The sequence below is a fragment of the Carcharodon carcharias genome, chromosome 9 (genome assembly GCF_017639515.1).
Source record: "Carcharodon carcharias isolate sCarCar2 chromosome 9, sCarCar2.pri, whole genome shotgun sequence".
Taxonomy (NCBI): Eukaryota; Metazoa; Chordata; class Chondrichthyes; order Lamniformes; family Lamnidae; genus Carcharodon; species Carcharodon carcharias.
Window position 1 is genome coordinate 6849301 of NC_054475.1, and position 20941 is coordinate 6870241.

General features: G+C 43.4%; 1 protein-coding gene across 1 annotated transcript in view; it reads right to left on the bottom strand.

Annotated features, from left to right (window-relative positions):
* The window catches only part of LOC121282010, a 67366-nt gene that overhangs the window by 18339 nt on the left and 28086 nt on the right, over positions 1-20941 (bottom strand). The window contains exons 5-6 of the mRNA XM_041195324.1: positions 5149-5581; positions 45-144 (exon numbers count right to left, since the gene is read on the bottom strand). Coding sequence (XP_041051258.1) covers positions 45-144; positions 5149-5581 — 533 coding nt within the window. The remainder of the gene's footprint in view (positions 1-44; positions 145-5148; positions 5582-20941) is intronic.

The following is a 20941-nucleotide window of genomic DNA, read 5'->3' on the forward strand; positions in this document are numbered from 1 at the left end:
ACTCCAATGCCTTTGCCAACTCCTCCTCTGCCATATTGCCAGACCTGCAGCCTCCACCTCCATTTCTGTGCCACCACTTCACCTATTGCCGTGTCCTCCTCAGTTGCTGCCTTCTCTGAGGCTGTTGCTGACTCTGCCATAAAACTGGAGGAGTGGGGTGAAAGTGCTGGTGAGACCAACGGAGCGGTCTGCAGCTCACCCCCCTCTCACTTTCAATTCTCTTCTACAGACCCTTCCCCTGGAGGGAGTCAGGACCACCCAATCCTCATACCAGGCTGGACACATCCCCTCCCCCTCAGGCCTGCCAGGAATGTACTTGCATGGATCTGTGTCCCTGACCTGATCCCCCTGTCTGGCCTTCCCACCCTGACCCTTTCCCACTCTCTCGTTCTCTGCCCACAATGTTCCCACTCTCTCCCCCTTTCCCACTGTCTCTCTCTCTCTGTCTCCAGTTTCCCGCCCTCTATCACTCTCCCACATTTCCCTCTTGGTCTCTCTTTCTCTCGCTCTCTTCCACTCTCTCTCATCACCTCTCCCATTCTCTCTGACTCTCCCCCTCTTTCCCACTTTCTCTCTCTCTCTCCCCCATCCCACTCTCTCGCACTGTCCCCCTTCTCACTCTCTCCCCACTTTCCCATTCTCTCAATCCTCGCCCACGAGTCCCAAACAGTTTACGTAATCTGCAAAAGATTTTATCTCTCAGGGTGAGCTTTCAGGTCTCGGCATAAGGTGATTTCTTCCACAATTTAAAACTTGCAACCTGCTTGACCACTGGGCTGCTACACCTGACTCCTACATCACTGCCTGCTCTGGCCCTGCCCCTGGACCCTTCAGCGGGGGAAAGGACCTGGGTGGGGGTCCTTGATGCAAACAATAGAGAGGAATGTCAGAACATCAACTCCACAGTAAGAGACATCAGGGCATGAACTCCAGAACACCAACCCCACACAGAGACACACCATGGCATGAACCCCTGTATAAACCCCAGTGACACTGTGTGCTATCGCTAATAGTCTGAGGCTAGGAATCAGTCATAGACTGAAGGAGGGGAACCTGTGCTGACACACCCAATGAGAGACTGAGGGGGAGAGGTCTAATTGACCCCTGAACCTCTCAGACCCCATTACCCACTAACTGAGTGCTTAGGCTTCAGTACCCAGCCTGATACTGAAAACTTCTGAGACCCCACTACCCACAGAACAAGAGTTTATACCCCAGTACTTGCATTGGTCCCTCTCTGACAACATGTGACAACAGGTGCCATGGTTCCAGCTGAAGAGTCCTGGTGCCTATACAGCAACTGGGACTCCCTACTGGATTTCTGATGAGTCCAGTAGAATTACCAGTTAATTGCACCCCAGTCCAGCAAAATCCAGCTGACACCAGTTAAAAATCAGTTCCAGCCAGTTCAAGCCAGTTTGATCTTGAGCTGCTCATGACCTGGTCTAACCCATTTTTTCCTTTTGAATAGGGTCGAGGAGAAGAACAATAACTTGCAGCGATACAGAGCCTTTAACATAGTAAAACTGGCAACAATGATTTTGATGAGCTTAAGTTGATTTAGGTTGGAAGATGCAATGCCAACTAGGATGGTATTGGAGTAGTCGAATGTGGAGGTAGAACAGCATGGATGAGAGCTCTATTGGACATGGAGATGGATAGAGTCAGTGGCTACAAGGAAATGTGTTTGTAATGGGGGCAAATGGCTTCAGTCTTCGCAATGTGTAGCTGTAATTTTGGGTGACCCAGGACTGGCTGTTGGACAAACAGCTGGACAAGCAGTCTGACAGCACAGAGACAATGGAGGGGGCAAGAGAGGAGGTGGTCAAACAGGGAATCAGGCTTTGTGCTTGAAACTGCGCTTGTGGTCATTAGGAAACAGGGAATTCCTCACAAGTGTAGATTGTATTTGCTAAAATAAGAATAAAAATCATAACATCATAACATTAAGATCACATCAGATTGCAAAAGTAAAGAAAAGTACATTTTTTTATACCATTAGGTCTCCCATTCCACTGTTATAAAGGTTCCATCCCATGTAAACGTGGAACATATTATTGGAGCCACTGGTTTACATTGAATCATTCAAGTTGCCATTTTCTTACAGAATTTGATCATCTTAAAACAAGAAATCCAGTTGTCTAGACACTAAGTCAGCAAACAGATAAATTATTATCAATATCTAGATAAACAGTTTGAAGTTTGCCGCCATTGTTTTGCTTTTTGATTCCTCCGCTAATTTAATAGTCAAAATCATTTAATGACAAAATCCAGTTTTTTATGTAGAAATGTTAAAATAAATGTTCCAAACTGGATGAATAATGAATATTTGATCAGGATGAAAAGTTCCATCAATGTAAACGTAACCCCGGAATCTTCATTTTCCCTCTTAGGTCAAGCTGTGAGGATCTGATTCGTTGAGTGTCTGGAACAGAAAATCATCAGATTACTTGAGACTGAGAACGATGCATTATTTTACATGTCTGTTCTGATCAGAATTCTGGCTATGCCAACAAATTGAGGCGAAGCTTGTGATGAACTGGAGCTGCGTTGAGATCACACTCCTCGCCCATTGCATGTGTGCTGGGAAAAGTTATCAGTTGTGCCCCTCTTGAAGAGATGTAACACCATTTTCTCATGGGTAACTAATGCTCCTCTGCAGCTGGTGTTATGGGCAGAAATAGATTGCTGTGGCTACTTTATTAAATATATTTTATACAGTCCAATTGCTGCTTCCAGCAAGGATACCATTGTGTCTGTGTCTCAGCCTCTCGGTGCAGTCTGCATAATTTTAAGTCTCCTCATGTTCATGTGGAAAAACAATCATCCCTGGGGCTGTTTTTTCAGCCTTCCCCATTTTCTCACTTCCATTTGTTGTCTTGACTGTTTTGTAAGATTGGATTAAAACATGGAAGAGTTCTGTAATGGATGGGTTACATAGGCACATAGCCACAGGGAAAGCTAATTCAACGCTTTGAGCCTGTTGCACCATTCAGTTGGATAAGATTGGGTTTATCTATAACTTAACTCCTTTTACGACTCACCAAACCATATCCTTCAATACCTTGTGATCTGAGCTGTGAAAATTTGAAATGACCCAGCATCCACAGCCTTTAAGATGGATCAGCTCCAGAGTTTCACTGCTATGTGTGTGATGAAATGCTTCCTAATTTCACTCTGATACACATTAGCTCTCATTTTTAGATGATGCCCCCTTGTGCTCAGTTCCACAATGAGCAAACAGTTTCTCTGTACCTACTACATTGAATGCTTTAAAAATGTTAACAGCCCAATCAGCTCACGCCTCAACCTCAAATTTTAAGGGAATACAAGCCAATTTGTGCAATCTCGCTTCGTAATCTAATCCTTTACATCTGTATCATTCTGGAGCATTGATATTGGAAGTACTGGTAATGTCATTCATGATCCAGAGGCTCACGATAATTTGCTGGGATCATTGGCTCAAATTCTACCATGGCACCTGGCGGAATATAAATGTAATTAATTAATAATATTCAACTGATTAATGAATCTAGAATTGAAAACCAAATTAATGGGGACCATAAACCTATCATAAATTGTCATAAAAGCCCATCTGGTTCACTAATGTCCTTTAGGGAAGGAAATCACTTGTCCTCACCTACATGTGACTGCAGGCCCACAGCGATGAGTTTGATTCCTAACTGCCTTTTGAAATGGCCTAGCAAGTCACTCAGCTGCGGAGATGAGGGATGGGCAGCAAAAGCTGGCCTTGCCAGTGATGTCCACATCCCATGATGAGGAATAAGAGACACTGCTCCTGTTCCAAGGCCAATATATCTTTCCTGTGGTTCGATACCCAAAGCTGACAGCTGAATCCCAGAGGGGCTCTGACCAAGGCTCTGGACAACTTCTTCACTTTTGAATTCCAATTTTAAAATAAAGGCCGACATTCCATTAGCCTTTTTGATTACTTTCTGTGCCTGTACACTAGAGTTTAATGATGTGTGGACACACAAACCTCAATATTCCTCCATATCTTCTCGTCTCTCACAACCAAGAAATAATTCTGATTTGTCTTTCTCAGATCCAAAGTTGATGAACTCACACTCCCTCACACTGAACTCTGTCTGCCATAGATTTGTCCATTCACTTAGTCTGTCAATGCTCTTATGTAAGTTCCTCATCCCATTCCCACAATTTACATTCCAGAACGGGCAGGTTATCCAATCCACAGCGTCACTGCGTTTGTTCTGAAGATGATAAGTTACTCCAGGGGCATCAATTAGAAATAAAACACTTGCCACATGGATTTCTGTCACCCGGATTGTACTTGTTTGGCCAGAGACTACAACACATTACCTCAGCTGACACTTCAACACCGTACAGAGATTGTGTTCTATTGTCAGATGAATCATTATCTGAGAGTCCCATATGTTTGTTTAGGTGCAAAATGCTACCTTGACACTATTTGAAGAAAGAGTAGAGGAGTTCACCCAGTGTTCTGGCTTAAACGGATTATCTGGACATTCTATATTGTGTTACAAAAATCTTCAGTGATAAAGTGAAACTTCCATTTATTAGTGGAAGTGACCCTCCATTACGACACCTGGAAGCTTGGAAGTTATGGGCAATTGTCTCAACAGTTAAAAAAGAGCGCTTCTTTTCCAATCAAAACACCTTTACAATTTCACTTTAGTTCACTTGTAAAGTTGAACGCTGTTAGGCTAACCCAAGTATCTTGTTGACTCTGTGTGTCACACCCATCCTATCAGGGAGACTATGAAACCTGTTCAGCTCTGTAGATTGATTCTATTTTTATAATTTTCAAAGAGTTTACACCATCAGTAACAACTTGCTGTTCACTGCTTTTGTTATTGCCTGACGTTTAGTTTAGTCTGAATGTAAACACCTGACAGTTTGATATTTAATTCTCACCACTGCCTTCTCAAGGGCAATTAGGGATGGACAATAAATGCTGGCCTAGCCAGTGACACCCACACCCCATGAATGAATTTTAAAAAAGTTCAGAGGCAGGGAAGTGCTCTGAAGATCCCATGTGATACCTGACACAATCCTTAATAGTTGAAATTCTTGGTCAGAAATTTGGACAGGTGACGAATTGGGTTTGGGTAACATGAGTCGGATTTCCCGACCTCTGCCCTTTACCTGCAAGACTCTGCATTGCTGAGGAGCCTCGGGATATCGGAGCTGTCATGTTTCCTCCCAGATAAAACATTGATCAGACATTTCAGTTGAGAATAATAAAGAAAATCGCTGAGAAATGCACCATAAGATACTTGTAGCTCTACGGCAAACACGAGATCATTGCCAGGCTGTTGAATACCGCAGCTGTACGATCCGGCATTTTCTGAGTGAAGTTCCTTCATAGTAACAACAAATATTCCTTGTGACTTGTTATCTGTGATCAACATTCTTGGATTTTGCCAGCTTGTCATTACAAAAACATAACACTGGCGATTCCAGTTGTGACACCAATATTTCCTGTTTGGCTGGTCCGTTGCATCATAGTGACATTCTATTGTGATCGCTCTTCCCACAACTCCTGTTACTCTCTCTTTTGCCCACAATGCACCTGAAACTGAGGAGACAACATTTCAGATATTGAACAGGAAATAACTGCTTAATTCAAACAGATAGCTTTTAATGAGTTAAATTCCATTTAGTTGTGATGAAAGTAATTGTTAATATAGACACTTACCTCAGGGTGTCCCAAAACATTTCACAGGCAATGATTTACTTGTGAGATATTTTAGGTATTTTCTTGACCCACTGGCAGGGGCTGGGAGAGTGTGGGGAACCTGGAAATTGGGGTTCTGCCTCATACTGTGGGGTTTAACCCCAGTGTGTCTGTGACATCATAGAAAGGTCCTCCTCTCGGAAACCAGCCTGACTGACAGGCCTGCTTTGCAGTCAGTTGGGGGAGCATTGTGGAGGGGGTCACAGGAGGTGCTTGGTCTTTGCACTGACCCAAGGAGGTGGGGGATGGACCCTGCCAGGAGGGTGTGTTGAGATATTGGGTGGGCTGGGGACCTCAGACAGTGAGGTTTCCAGGCCTCGGGGAGGGTGTATGTGATAGGAGGATGGTTGCAGGCTTAGAATTGGATACCTGAGGAGGTGATTAGGCTCCTGGGGTAGGTCTGAAGAACTCAGGGGAATTGGAGTTGTTGGGCTGGGCCATGAGAGGCCGGGGGGAATGAGAAACCTGGGGAGGTCGGAGGAGGTGTGATCGATGCTTGGAAAATTGGAGGCCTGGTGTTGTGGGAGCTGTTACAGACTTCGTGGGGATGTCAGGGGGAAAGTTGGAATGAATGGGGTGGTGAGTGGTTTCTCACTACGTGGTGGTTGGACAGACACCAATGAAGGCACTATCTGCTTTTTTAGGCAAGTGTAAATCTCCCATGGTGGCATTTTGAAGAGGAGCAGGTGAATCCTCGACAGTGTACTCACCCATATTTATCCTTCAATCAACAATGACTGAGAGATCAGATTATCTGGTCATCAGTGGTTCTGTTTTATGTTTTAGATATTGCTGATTTTTCTATATTGCAATAGTGATGCTATATAAATGCAAATCTTTTTTTCAACAGCAGCAATATAATTGTGATTCTTTTACAATTTTTGTTAATTCCTTCATGGGATGTGGGCTTCGCTGGCTGGGCCAGCATTTATTGCCCATCTCTAGTTGCCCTTGAGAAGGTGTGGTGAGCTGCCTTCTTGAACTACTGCAGTCCATGTGTTGTAGGTACACCCACAGTACTGTTAGGGAGTTCCAGGATTTTGACCCAGCAACAGAGAAGGAACGGCGATATATTTCCAAGTCAGGATGGTGAGTGACTTGGAGGGGAATTTCCAGGTGGTGGTGTTCCCATCTATCTGCTGTCCTTGTCCTTCTAGATGGTATTGGTCTTGGGTTTGGAAGGTGCTGTCGCTGGAGCCTTGGTGAATTCCTGCAGTGCATCTTGTCGATGGTACACAGTACTGCTACTGTGCATCAGTGATAGAGGGAGTGAATGTTTGTGAATGTGGCATCAATCAAGTGGGCTGCTTTGCCCTGGATGGTGTCCAGCTTTTTGAGTGTTGTGGGAGCTGAACTCATCCAGGCAAGTGGGGAGTATTCCATCACACTCCTGACTTGTGCCTTGTAGATGTTCGACAGGCTTTGGGGAGTCAGGAGGTGAGTTACTCGTCGCATGATTCCTAGCTTCTGACTTGCTCTGGTAGCTACAGTATTTATATGGCCAGTCCAGTTCAGTTTCTGGTCAATGGTAACCCCCAGGATGTTGATAATGGGGGATTCAGTGATGGTAAAGCCATTGAACATCAAGGGGCGATGGTTGGATTCTCGCTTGTTGGAGGTGGTCATTGCCTGACACTTGTGTGGCGTGAATGTTACTTGCCACTTGTCAGCCCAAGCCTGGATATTGTCCAGGTCTTGCCGCATTTGAACATGGACTGCTTTAGTGTCTGAGGAGTCACGAATGGTGCTGAACATTGTACAATCATCAGCGAGCATCCCCACTTCTGACCTTATGATGAAAGGAAGGTCATTGATGAAGCAGCTGGAGATGCTTGGGCCGAGGACACTACCCTGATGGACTCCTGCAGTGATGTCCTGGAGCTGAGTTGACTGACCTCCAACATACACAACCATCTTCCTTTGTTTTAGGTATGTCTCCTGTCATTCAGCACAAAAAGAACAGTCAAAAGAATTTCCACCTTCTCAACTGAGTTGGCTACAACCTGTACTGCAGGAGGGTTAGGAGAGGGAAGGGAACATGGTTCATACAACAAAGAACATAGAAAGGAAAAAAATTGAGGTTCAGCAAAGGAGATTCAGGAACTTGGAGATAGATCAATGAGCAGGACATTGAGCTTAGTAAACATTGGGTTATCCCCAGTGTCAGATGGTTGTCAGACTAAGAATAGTAAGAAAGCAAAATTAATTATTTTGCTGCAGAGGTGATGTATGAGTAAAGTGTTTAGATTCCTGACACATTGAACCTGGGTATGGAAGAGGAGCAGCCTTTGGAGGAATAGATGGACTTGACTTGAACAGTTATTAGACCAATGATCTTGAGAGGAACTCATGCTGTGGGGAAAGAGTTTGCAGTAAAAAGATGGATAGAGATTAAAAGTAATTAAAGGACAAGTGAGAAGAGCTTAAAAGGAAAAAAGATATCAGAAAGATTAAAGGTGAGAAGGGAATGGAAAACAGATCAAATCAGATAGAGGAAGGATTGAATAGAGGAAGATTTCCAAACAGGCAGAAACACGCTTTAGTTGCATGTCAATAAGTGCATAAAGTATTCTGTGTCATGTTGATAAGCTAGAGGGACAAAACATTATGTGGACGTTGATGTAATAGAATTAACAGAGTAATGGCTTAGAGTAGATGGGACTGGGAGTTTAACATTCCTTGTTAGAAAATAGAAGTTAAAGAATGAAAATGAAAAGGCTATTTATGGGAAGAGTAATGTAGACCAACCGGCTGCCAGTGAGGAACGGTGTCACTGAGAGAGCCTCATAAAACAATATTTCATCAACTGTACTTTACAAACAACTGAAACAATTGTGAACTCGAGACATGTTCTGTGTGTAGTGTTACCAGTACTGAGGTCTTCAGTGTATATTGGACATCAGGTTATATTTTTTAAAATAACCAGTTAAAATGGGCTTTCCTGTCAAAAATGTTGCTTTTGTCACCTCTTAACAAATAAATTGTCCTTTGTTTTTCATTCATAATTAGTAAATTGTTTTTGCTTATTTGGTAAGTATTTCCACAGTGTGATAGTATATTCACAAGATATTACAATACTTCACAAATATTCTTCATTTATTTTTGCTGTGCATTTTGTTCCTTTAAACTTAGAAGAATTACCACTTCTAGACACATGAGGCAGACACAGCACATGCCTACGTCTCTTTGCACTAGTGTGTTATTCCTGGAACAGGTCACAAGCCTGAAGCCCAAGACTACAGCATGAGAGACACCATTCCACATCAAGCATGACTGACCAGGAGTCTGTCCGCCTCTTACCGCCTGCCTTAGGTCTGTTGGAAGATTTTTAGGTTGATAATCTACCTGTTGGGCCTACGCCTTCCATTCCCATTGAGAATAGAAGTGGGACTCAAACACAGAGTTTCTGTCTTAGATACAGAGACACTATCCTCACTTTCTCACATCGAAATAAGTGTCTAATATAAATGATACAAGGAATTTAAATGAGGAAGAAGATAGCAGGAAGCCAGGTCATGAAACCACATTAAGGCAGTTGATGAAATATGACCCCTAAGAATTTGAACTTCTGTCAGTTATATTTAACAAAAGAACAAAACTAATTTCCATCAAAATAAATTCCTGAAAATGGGAGTTTTAAAAATTTAGACTGTATGGATAATGGTGACCCAAGCTCATTATTAATACTGAATTATGAAGTGAGTTGGAACAGGCCCACCTCTCTTGCTATGAAAGTTCAATGAGCCCCCTGTAGCGTGATTGTTTTTCCCCTTATTTAAGTTATTTCCACAATAAAATATAGAGGTGTATTAAAGTGCTTGTTTTATTTGACTAATGTGAATCTCGTTGTTTGTGCTGAGCAACAATTCTATCAGGATGAGGAGATTCGAACGCCTTGATACACGGTTAAAGGTCTCCCTCTGCCCCATTTACCAGATTCACAGGCAAGTTATGAGTCAGATTTCAGGTAGATAAGGAACTCAATTCACAGAATCGAAAGTAAATTGTGATTGGGTAACTGGGGATGAGATTCAATTTCAAGATGAGGATACCTCTGCTTAGCCCCCTGATATGGGGCTATGTATTTCCAATGTTGTAGCTGTTGGTGAGGGTGCCTGGTGAATGGCACTCTGATTAAACACCAAGAGCATCAAGAAGCTGGCCAATGCCCTACCATTGGCGCTGTGTAACTCCGCCCATCACTCTGAAGGCAATTCCCACGTGTCACAAAACTATCATATTTTTTCGTAATATTATCCTGAGATGTTGTAAAGTAGGCTTATGTTTGTGTGTGGATGGATGGTTCTGTACCTGTGTGGCTGATTTAATTAAATTAGCCATGGATGGACTGCAAGGTTGAAATTATCAAAAGGGTTAGGTGTAAAAAGGGCATTTGAAATGCGAATGAGTGAGCTAGGGTAAAGAATCAGCAGATAGATTGTGAATGAAATTTGCATTTTGAAATAAGTGGAGAGCTGTTTGGTTTCATAGTATGTTTACATCTAACAAGATAAATAAGGTGGGTTATAACGTTGATTTTTACCTGAAGTGCTGGCCACAATGACAACATGAAATATCTTTATATAACGGGAAAAGTAAATTCCAAAGACATGGGGTAACAATGGGATTTAGAGATTAAAGAGGAAGAAATATATTTAAAAAAGGATTGGGAGGCTATGGGAGGGTAGTCGTCTGGCATCTGAAAGGGGGCCATGTGAAACTTCTAGCCACTTTGCAGAAGTCTGTTGTTCCAGTAACCAAAGTTATGTTAAAAGACTTTGGAATTCCACTGTCGAGTAGGTGCTTGTGGTAACCTTGTTGGGTTGCCTATAAATTTAAAGTCTATTTTGGACTGTTGCCTTAAATGGGGTGTGTCATTGGGAGTCTGGTTAATGAGGAATTTTGGGAGTTGTTACAATATTAAGTAACCATTTAACTGTAATCTTGTATTTGTGTTTTCTTCTTTTCTTTTGTTAATAAATGTTTTAATTTAATTTTTGCAATCTCTAAAGGTGTTAGTAGACTCATTACTTCCAAATCAGTTCACAAACCTTCTCGTAATAAGTACAAATTGCAAGCTGTTGTGATAGCATGGCCAAGTTTCCCTGGTAGGTTTGGTCAGCTTGGCAGATACCACCTAGTGTATCATAACACCCATCTCATGGCTGAAAGGGAAACGCTGATTTGGGAGGAGAGCCACTCAAGTTGGAGTTATCCATTTTGGAAACTCGGTGCCAGGGCAGGTGGGTGCATTTCCTGCTGGTCGGAGCGGCGTGAAATCATGCCTGATTTTGTGCTCGGAAGCTAATTATTTATGCACGGGCAAGTAGCTCTCCAAATCAGATGGCAGGTCGGGAACTGATTAGTCTGTCCCACCATTACCTTGGTCCAGGCTCCATGTTTAAACACCACCTGAACACCCACATTCACTGTCTCCAGCACTGCTATGTTCAGGAAACCTCTCGAGATGGCTGCACTCATAAAGAAGGCGGTACCAAGTTTTAGCAATGACTCCCTTGAGGCCCTAATCAGTGGATTCTGCCACCACCGGGATGTCCTCTACCCGAGGGATCGCTCCAGGAAACCTGCCAGGCTCATTGTGGTCAGCCTGGGAGGCAGTCGCAAGGGAGGTCAGCCCGAGAAACGTCATTCAGTGCAGGAAGAGGATGAAGGATCTCACCTGTTCTGCCAGGGTATGTCAATCTTCAGCGCACTCCAATCTCACACTCTCACAATGAAGACATGCACCTCAACCGGTTACACTGCTCAGGGATCTCACACAATATTAGATGTTTTGGCGGGGGGACACCAGCTCAGATTGTCTCACAGACACTTTAACATCACCAGCATCTCATCTGTCCTGCTGCACAAACTCCAACCTCAACCCTTGCTGGGGAGGTTTCAGGGCACACAGCAGGCATGCATGCTTCCCCCCAACCGCTCCTCCATCTCATCTCATCACCTTGCAACCATTTGTCTTCATGCAGACCAAGCTCGCCCACAACAAAAGGGAGAGATCTCAGGGGGAAGGAGGGATGACCAAATTAGTTAAACTCCCCAAATTTGAGTTGTCAGGGGAGGGCAGGGATCGCTCCTGTGGGGAAGGTGAGATCGGCTTCTCCCAGCAACCCAGTACAGGTGATCCCCCCATGAGTGGATCACTTCCTGACATTCTAAGTGAGTGACATGCATGTGAACTAAATCTATCTGCTCTCTACAGGCAGCAGCAGACCAAGACAGGCCAGCAGAGCCAATATAAGCCTCAGCCCACAGCTCACCTCAGAGGAGGAGGATGATGATCCACTCGCTGAAGATCATCACTGCATTCAAGGAGTCAAGGAGGAGCCCGCAGACACCCACAGGGGGGGGATGAGCATCAGCCCGGCCACCAAATAGGACACTCCAAGGGTGTCCTGCATTCTGAATTCCCTCTGTTTGTGACCCCATGAACTTCAGCTGGTCAGGCAGAGGAGGGTGCGTATGCCCCTGAGCAGCAGATCCTTATCACACCATGGCCCTCCAGACCTCGGACTTCCAGAGGATACCTGCCAAGGTCATCTTGGACAACATGGTGTAGCATTCAGCAGGCCGCTTCCATCTCTGCTGCAGATTTTGCGGCTGCTGCCAGACGTAGCTGTAGGTTTAGAAAAATTAACAAACTTTGACATTACTCCTGGGTCATGGGTTTTCAATCACTGTCTATATTTTGCACCTTTGTAAATACATTTGCTGTTCATGAGCATGGTCTCACATTTGAAAGCGTTGTGTGTATGTATCTATGTGCCCTCTTATTGCAAGGGTGAGCCATGCTCCCACTCAATGATCAGTTCCCTTTGTGAACCTCATATTCATGTGATGTTTAGCTGACTCACGATAGTTGCTCTGTCCTTGTGTTATGTCAGGAAGATGGGTCAAACTCTTTCCTGGAAATGTTTGCAAAATGCGTTAGCAAGCTTTACTCCTTACAAGGCAGCCTGGAGTTAGGCATGCCCAGCAGCCTTGAAGGCTTAGCTGTAATTGCCTCTCCAAATGAGATGGCTGCCTTCACTGGTCATGCCAAAGCACAAGACCTGCAGCCACGATGATCTTTGCAACCACGCACACATCTCAATGTCCGCTAAAAGTTTCTGCTCAATGATGGATTGTGTTGAGCTATGTGCCGTGTTGTATCTCTCCCCCGAGGCACTCTGAAGGTTACACATGGGCGCCATGAGCCATCATTTGAGGGGGCATCCCTTATCCCCAAACTGCCAGCCCTGTAGTTGCTAAGCCCCTTCGAATATGTGAGGCATCTGGAGGTGACTCAACATGGATGAATCGTAGGAACGCCCAGGGTACCTGGCACAAATGCGCATGATGTGCTTCTGATGATTTCAGACCAGTTGAACATTCATGGAGTGGGACCTTTCCTGTTAATGAACATCAGGGGTTGCTGCCATGGAGACCTCCTACACTGCCTCTTTCCCCACTCTTTCAGCCATACCATAGCCCAGTCCTCCAATGTCTCCTTCATCCTTCTCCCCTCTTCCAAACCCACCTTACCTATTGCCCCCATTTCTCCGTCATACCTCCCCCCCACCCGGGCTTCCAACCCAACCATACCACATTGCCACCCCTCCCCCGAGCCCCCACAACCTTGTTCAAAATGCTAGTCTCAGTTCCAGGGTACAGCCCACCCTGACAGCCGCTGCACAGTGCTGTCCTCACGTAGCACAGAGGCACCCACCATGAGCTGACCAAAATTACACTCCCACCAGTATGGTGTTATATTGTCATCAATAAGAAACCGGAGCAGCGCTCTTGCAGCCAGGCTTTAAGGGCAACATTTTTACCTCAGTGGGCGGGCACACGCCTGACCTGCTCAAGCAGTGACTGGCAGAAGGTGAGGGGCCTTCTATGTCATGATTGGTTGAAAGAGATGAAATTAAATTAGACCTAAATCTTCCATTTGTGAGCAGGAGGACTGCCAGAGCTGCTAAAGAAATATGACAGCGTCCTTCAGGGTGAACTGTGGAAAAGCAAAAGCCGACAGGCCAAAGTTTACATGGATTCAGAAGCAACTCCTCGCTTTTTGAAAGCAATATGCTCTGAGAGAGAAGGTTGGCATTGAGTTGAACCAGCTAGAGAGGCTGGGCGTCAAAAAAACAGTTCAATTCTCAGAGTGGACAGCACCCATAGTCCCTGCCCTGAAACTGGGTCAGACCACTCAGATCTATGAAGACTATAAGCTAACGGTCAACAAAGCAGCCAAACAGGGCAGGTACCCTATTCCCAAAATTGAAGACCTCTATGCTAAACTAGCAGGAGGGACAAGGTATACAAAGCTAGATATGGGTCACACTTAACATTAACTGGAACCGGACGATTACTCCAAAGAAACTGTGACCATAAATGCTCACAAAGGGTTACATCAGTACACCATTTTGCCTACCCTGTGGTGTTTCTTCAGCCTTGCCATTTTTCAGAGGATGATGAGCTTGCCACAAGGACCACCTCAAGTTGTGGTCTCCCTGGGCAATGTGCTAATAACTGGATTGACAGAGACAGAATATTTGGCTAATCTAGAGGAAGTCCTGAAGTGATTTTTAGAAGCAGGAGCGCACCTAAAGAAGGATAATTGTACTTTTCAGGCAAATGAAATAATTTATTTGCGCAACTGGGTGGATGTCCAAGTGTTACACTTTGTTGAAGAGAACGTTAAAACTGTCAGAGAGGCACCTGCACCTAAGAACATCTCTGAACTTAAATCATTTTTAGGGATGGTAAATTATTATGACCAGTTTCTACCAAATTTATCAATGGTTCTAGACCCTCTACATTCACTGCTAAAGAAAAACCAGCGTTGGGTTTGGAAGTCACCCCAAGAAGAAGCCTTCATGAAAGTCAAACAGCTCTTGCACTCTTCAAGTTTGTTAGTGCACTACAACCCAACAAAGGAATTGGTGCTAACCTGCAATGCGCCCCCCTATGGAGTGACAGCAGTACTACCTCACATGGTGGATGATGATGTAAAGAGGCTGGGAAGCTAAGTACCCAGGACACTTGATAAAGGATATTCTCAGATCAAAAAGGATGGTCTGTCGATTATTTTTGGTGTAAAAAATTCCAACAATACGTGCATGGATGACACTTCACGATAGTATCAGGCCACAAACCACCCTTGGGTCTGTTTAGTGAGGAAAAGGCTATCCCTCCCATAGCTCCTGCATGAATTCAAAGATGGGCCCCAATTTTAGCAGCATATGAATAAACATTTGTGCATAGGCCAGGGATTCATATAGCCAATGCCGATGCCCTACATCGGCTTCCTTTGCAAGAGAGCAGCGAACATGCCCCAATTCCCCAACAGCTCGTATTAGTGATGATGTTTTTGGATTCCTCACTAGCCTGTGCCAGGCAGATAGGAAACTGGACGAATTGTGATCCAATCCTCGAGTGAGAGACCAAGTGTTACATAGATGGTCCCAGGAACCAGGCCCTGATCAATCGAAGCCGTTTTTCAACCGCAGGTATGAAATGAGCAGTCAAGATGGTATTCTATTATGGGGTGTGCGAGTGGTAGTTCCTTCACAAGGAAGGGAACTGCTCTTAATGGCTTTACTATCCAGGAATCTCAAGAATGAAGATGATCGCACAGAGTTATCTTTGGTGGCCGGGAATGGATGGCGATATTGAGAAGATGGTTAAGCATTATGTGCTATGTCAGCAGCTACAGAAGTTGCCGGTGGCAACCCCATTACACCCATGGGAATGGCCTGGTAGGCCCTGGGTGAGATTGCGCATAGATTACATTGGTCCTTTTCTTTGAACCTTGCTTCTACTGATTTTAGATGCTCATTCCAAGTGGTTAGTCATATATGAGGTTAAGTCATCAACGTCAAGCACTACTTTAAAAAAATTACACCAATGCCTTTCTATCTATGGATTGCCAGATGTAATAGTCTCAGACAATGGTGCTGCATTTACTAGAAATGAATTTCAAAGATTTGTCAGCCTAAGTGGTATCAACCACGTGAAGATTGCACCATACCATCTTCACCTAACAGATTGGCGGAAATGGCATTCCAACCTTTTAAAGCGGGAATGAAAATGTTAACAGGTGAATCGTTGGAAACTAAACTTGCACATCTCTTATTTCACTACAGGACAACCCCCCACACTACCTCAGATGCAACAGCTGCAGAGTTATTGATGAGGCATGGTCTTCGAACAAGACTAAGCCTGATAATTCCCAATTTGGAGGGGAAGGTGGAGAAAAGTCAAGGGAACCAAAAAGCGACTCACGATTTGCATAGCGTGAGCGACAATTTACTGTTGGAGAAGCAATATATGTCAGGAATTTCGGTGGAGGCTTGAAGTAGTCACCTGGTAAAGTAAGCTCTGTGACTAGACCATTGTGGTGCTATGTAGAAGGGGAGGGCCGGATCACCTGTAAGCATGTGATTTATTTGAGAAGACAGGAGACACTTCACAAAATAATGTTCCACCTGTAGCCATTGTTGAACCTGTGTTTCCTATAAAAGTTGTTCAATCAAGGATAGTCATGCCCAATATTTCTGTCAGAGTGGACGACATTGAACTGCCTGTGCCTAATGAGGTGCCTGATGTTCATGCAGTTCCAGAGAACGTTGTTCCTGCCAAAGAATCGGAAGTCATGGAACTATGACATTCCACATGGATCAGGAAACCACTTGAAAGATTGAATTTATAGTTTCATGACCTGTGTAAATATTGTAATGTCATGAGATAAACATCCTTGTAAATACAAAATGTACAGAAAAGTTAAAGGGGGAGGAATTTAGTGATTATAGTTTTGATAAGCATAGGATTGTAACTTTAAGAATAATCCTTTGTTGTAAGATCACATGATCTGTGTAAACCAATCAGTTTGCGGCACAGGGAATTTTCCTTTAGTTATAGAGTTAGATACACACATGTAGCTGCTGCTGCTGTCTTATAAAGTTCAATGTTTCTACCCAGAAAAGTTGCCTGGAAAATCAACTCTATAACAATGGGCTAGAACTTACTGAAAATATAATGGGGTATGAACAGCACGCACCTCTTTTAATGTGAAAATCAGTCAGCAACTTGTGCAGATGAATTATGAATTGCCACAAGTTACTGACTGATTTGTGCCACTCTACCATTAGCTTCATGAAACCCCCAGCTCGCTGTTAACCTCACGGTGAGTTTGATAAAGTTGTTGCATTTGCCCATTAAATACCCATTAAATTCATCACAAAAGCTTATGTCTAGTTATTAACAAAGTAATTATTCTCTCAATAATGTGATCATTGCGATCAACTGGTGGGGCCTGCATAGCTAAATGTGAAAATCTGAATTGTCAGAATGATTGTATCCTTCTTTTTGAGTCCCCTGTGTCCATTGAGGCTACCCACTCAACACCCCACCCCACCCCACTATAGCCACCCAGCCAGGGCCACGCTGCAGTCCCATCAGAGGCCACCAATCCTTTTGGCGCTGCTGGGACCAGAAGGCTGTCAACCATTTGACTGGGTGTCAGTTCCTGGAATTGGGACCTCCACCCTGAAGGGGGAAGACAGACAACCCTCAAGCCCAAAGGGCAATAAGTCAGTGCATGGCAATCAGCCAAGTGGGGGCTCCTTACTTTAATGCCAGACCTCTGAAACCACGCTCCTATGATCACGTTCATACTGAGGACAACACTTTTTCCTTGCTTGGCTTAGTCTGGGATGGTGCACAGCTAAAGGCAATTTCTTCTGCTTATTAAGCTTTCACCCTCTCAGGCTTTTCTGCCAAGGGAACTAAATATAAACTTGCATGTCTTCCACCCATGTATTACACACAAGGGCATTGTTTCAATTATATTCCTTTTGATTGCTGTCAGGATTGCGCATTGGTGAATGAATAGCCACATGTGAGCAGAGATTGATATCCTCAGCTTTGGAAACTTACAAACACAATGAGAAGTAAACAGTTTTAGTTGCTGTTGCTGTATGGTATTGGTGAATGTTATTTAGCTGTGTGCAGGCCTTTGGGTGACTTACATATGAACAAGGAGCAGGAGTTGGCCATTCAGCCCCTCGAGGCTGCTCCGCCATTTAATTAACCTGATAGTAGCCTGAAATCTGCATCCCACCTACCCTCGATATCATATCGCCCCCTTACTTACCAAGAATCTATCCACCTGTGCCTTAAAAATATTCAAAGACTCTGCTTCCACCACCTTTTCAGGAAGAGAGTTCCAAAGGCACATGATCCTTTGAGTTAAAAAATTTCACCTAAGCTCTATTTTAAATGGGGGCTGCCTCATTTTTAAACAGTGACCTCTAGTTCTAGATTCTCCCCAAGAGGTAACCACCCCGTCAAGACCCCTTAGGAACTTATATGTTTTAATCAAGTTGCCTCTTACTCTTCCAAACTCCAGCAGATAGAAGCCTAGTCTGTCCATCCTTTCCTCATTAGACAATCCACCCATTCCTGGTATTAGCCTGGTAAACCTTCTCTGAACTGCTTTCATAGCATTTACATCCTTCCTTAAATAATGTGACCAATACTGTACAGAATCCTCCAAATGTGGTCTCACTAGTGCCCTGCACATCTGAAGCAGAACCTCCCTACTTTGTATTCAATTCCCTTCACAATAAATGATAACATTCTATCAGATTTCCTAATTACTTGCTGTACCTGCAGAATAAACTTTTGTGATTCATGCACTGGTACACCCAGATCCCCCTGTACCTCAGAGCTCTGCAATCTCTCACTATTGAGATAACATGCTTCTCTTTTATTCTTCCTGCCAAAATGGACAATTTTACATTTTCCCACATTATACTCCATTTTCCAGATCTTTGCCCACTGTCTAAACCTATCTATATCTTTTTGTAGCCTCCCTATGTCCTCTTCACAACTTACTTTCTACCTATCTTTGTGTCGTCAGCAAATTTGGCAACCGTGTGCCTTCTCCTTGTTTTCCATTATCAATGCACCAGGCTCACCTTCTATAGGATCAACACTCACTTTTCTGTTAGTCATTCTTTTCTGTTCCTTATATTCTGTCCAATCTTCTGACCTGCCACCTGTCTTTGCAGAATTATATGCTTTTTCTTTAAGTTTGATACTATCTTTAACCTTTCAAATTAACCATGGATGGTGTGTCCGTCACTTGGACTTTTTTTATTTGTTGGAATGTGCATTCTGAAACATCCCCTTAAATATGAGCCACTGCATCTCAATTGACCTATCCCTTAACCAATTTTGCCAATTCACTTTAGCCAGCTCAGTTTTCATGCCCTCATAATTGCCCTTATTTAAGTTTAAAAACTTAGTCACAGACCCACTCCTCTCTCCCTCAAACTGAATGTAAAATTCAATCATATTATGGTCACTGCTACCTAGGGGCATCTTCACGATGAGAGCATTAATTACTCCCACCTCAATCCACAATACCAGGTCCAGTCACTCTGGTTGACTCCAGAACATGCTGTTCTAAGAAACTATCTTGAAAACATTCTATTTACTCCTCAGCTAGGCTATCTTTGCTCACCTGGCTTTTCCAGTCTATATGTAAATTAAAATCTCCCATCGTTATCACCATGCCTTTCTGACAATCTCCAATTATCTCTTCCTTAATGCTCAGCCCTACCATGTGGTAACTGTGAGGGGGTCTGTATACAACTCCCACAATTGACTTCTTGCGTTTACCATTTCTCAACTCTGTCCAAACCGTTTCCACATCCTGGCCTCCTGAACTTAGTTCATCCCTCTCTACTGTACTAATACCATCATTCACTAACAGAGCCACCGCTACACCTTTTCCTCGCTTCCTGTCCTTCCTAAGTACCCTGTACCTTCAATATTCATATCCCAATCCATGTCCTCCTACAGCCATGTCTCCATAATGGCTATCAAATTGTAATTATTGATTTCTATGTGCGCTCTCAGTTCATCTGTTTTGTTTTGAATGATACGTGCATTCAGATACAGAGCTTTTAGTTTTATCCTTTTATGCTTTTTATAACCTTTAGTTTCATCTGTTGATTTACTGTTAGATTTGTTCTCTCTATCCCCCCTTGTCAGTGTCTGTTTCTCATTTTTCCTAATAATAGCTTTTTCTTTTGACTTGTTTCTGCTCATTTTTTATACCATTAGGTCTCCCATTCCACTGTTATAAAGGTTCCATCCCATGTAAACGTGGAACATATTATTGGAGCCGCTGGTTTCCATTGAATCATTCAAGTTGCCTTTTTCTTACAGAATCTGATTGTCTTAAAACAAGAAATCCAGTTGTCTAGACACTAAGTCAGCAAACAGATAAATTATTATCAAGATCTAAATATACAACTTGAAGTTTGCAGCCATTGTTTTGCTTTTTGATTCCTCCGCTAATTTAATGGTCAAAATCATTTAATGGCAAAATCCATTCTATTGTGTAGCATTGTTAAAAGAAATGTTCAAAGCTGGATAAATAATGAATATTTGGTCAGGATGAAAAGTTCCATCAATGTCGATGCAATAGCTGAATCTTCACTTTCCCTCTTAGATCAAGCTGTGAGGATCTGATCCATTGAGAGACTGGAAAAAAAAATCATCAGATTAATTGAGACTGAGAACGATGCATTATTTTACATGTCTGTTCTGAACAAAACTCTGACAACAGCAACACATTGAGGCAAAGCTTGTGATGAACTGGAGCTGTGTTGAGATCACACTCCTCACCCACTGCATGTGTGCTGGGAAATGTTATCAGTTGTGCTCCTCTTGAATAGATGTAGCACCATTTTCTCATGGGTATCTAATGTTTCCCTGCAGCTGGTGTTATGGGCAGAAATAGATTGCTGTGGCTACTTTATTAAATATATTTTATACAGTCCAGTTGCTGCTTCCAGCAAGGATACCATTGTGTCTGTGTCTCAGCCTCTCAGAGCTGTCTGCATAATTTTAAGTCTCCTCGTGTACGTATTGAAAATCAATCATCCCTGGGGCTGTTTTTTCTGCCTTTTCCATTTCCTCCCTTCCTTGTCTTGTATCGACACTTTGATAAAATTGGATTATAAGATGAAAGGGTTCTATAATTGATGGGTTACATAGGAACATAGCATTAGTTCAATCAACCCCTTGAGCCTGTTGCAGCATTCAATTAGATAAGGTTGGGTTTATGTGTAGCTTAATGCCCTTTTCCAGACACCAATCCACATTTTCGATATCCTTACCCAATAT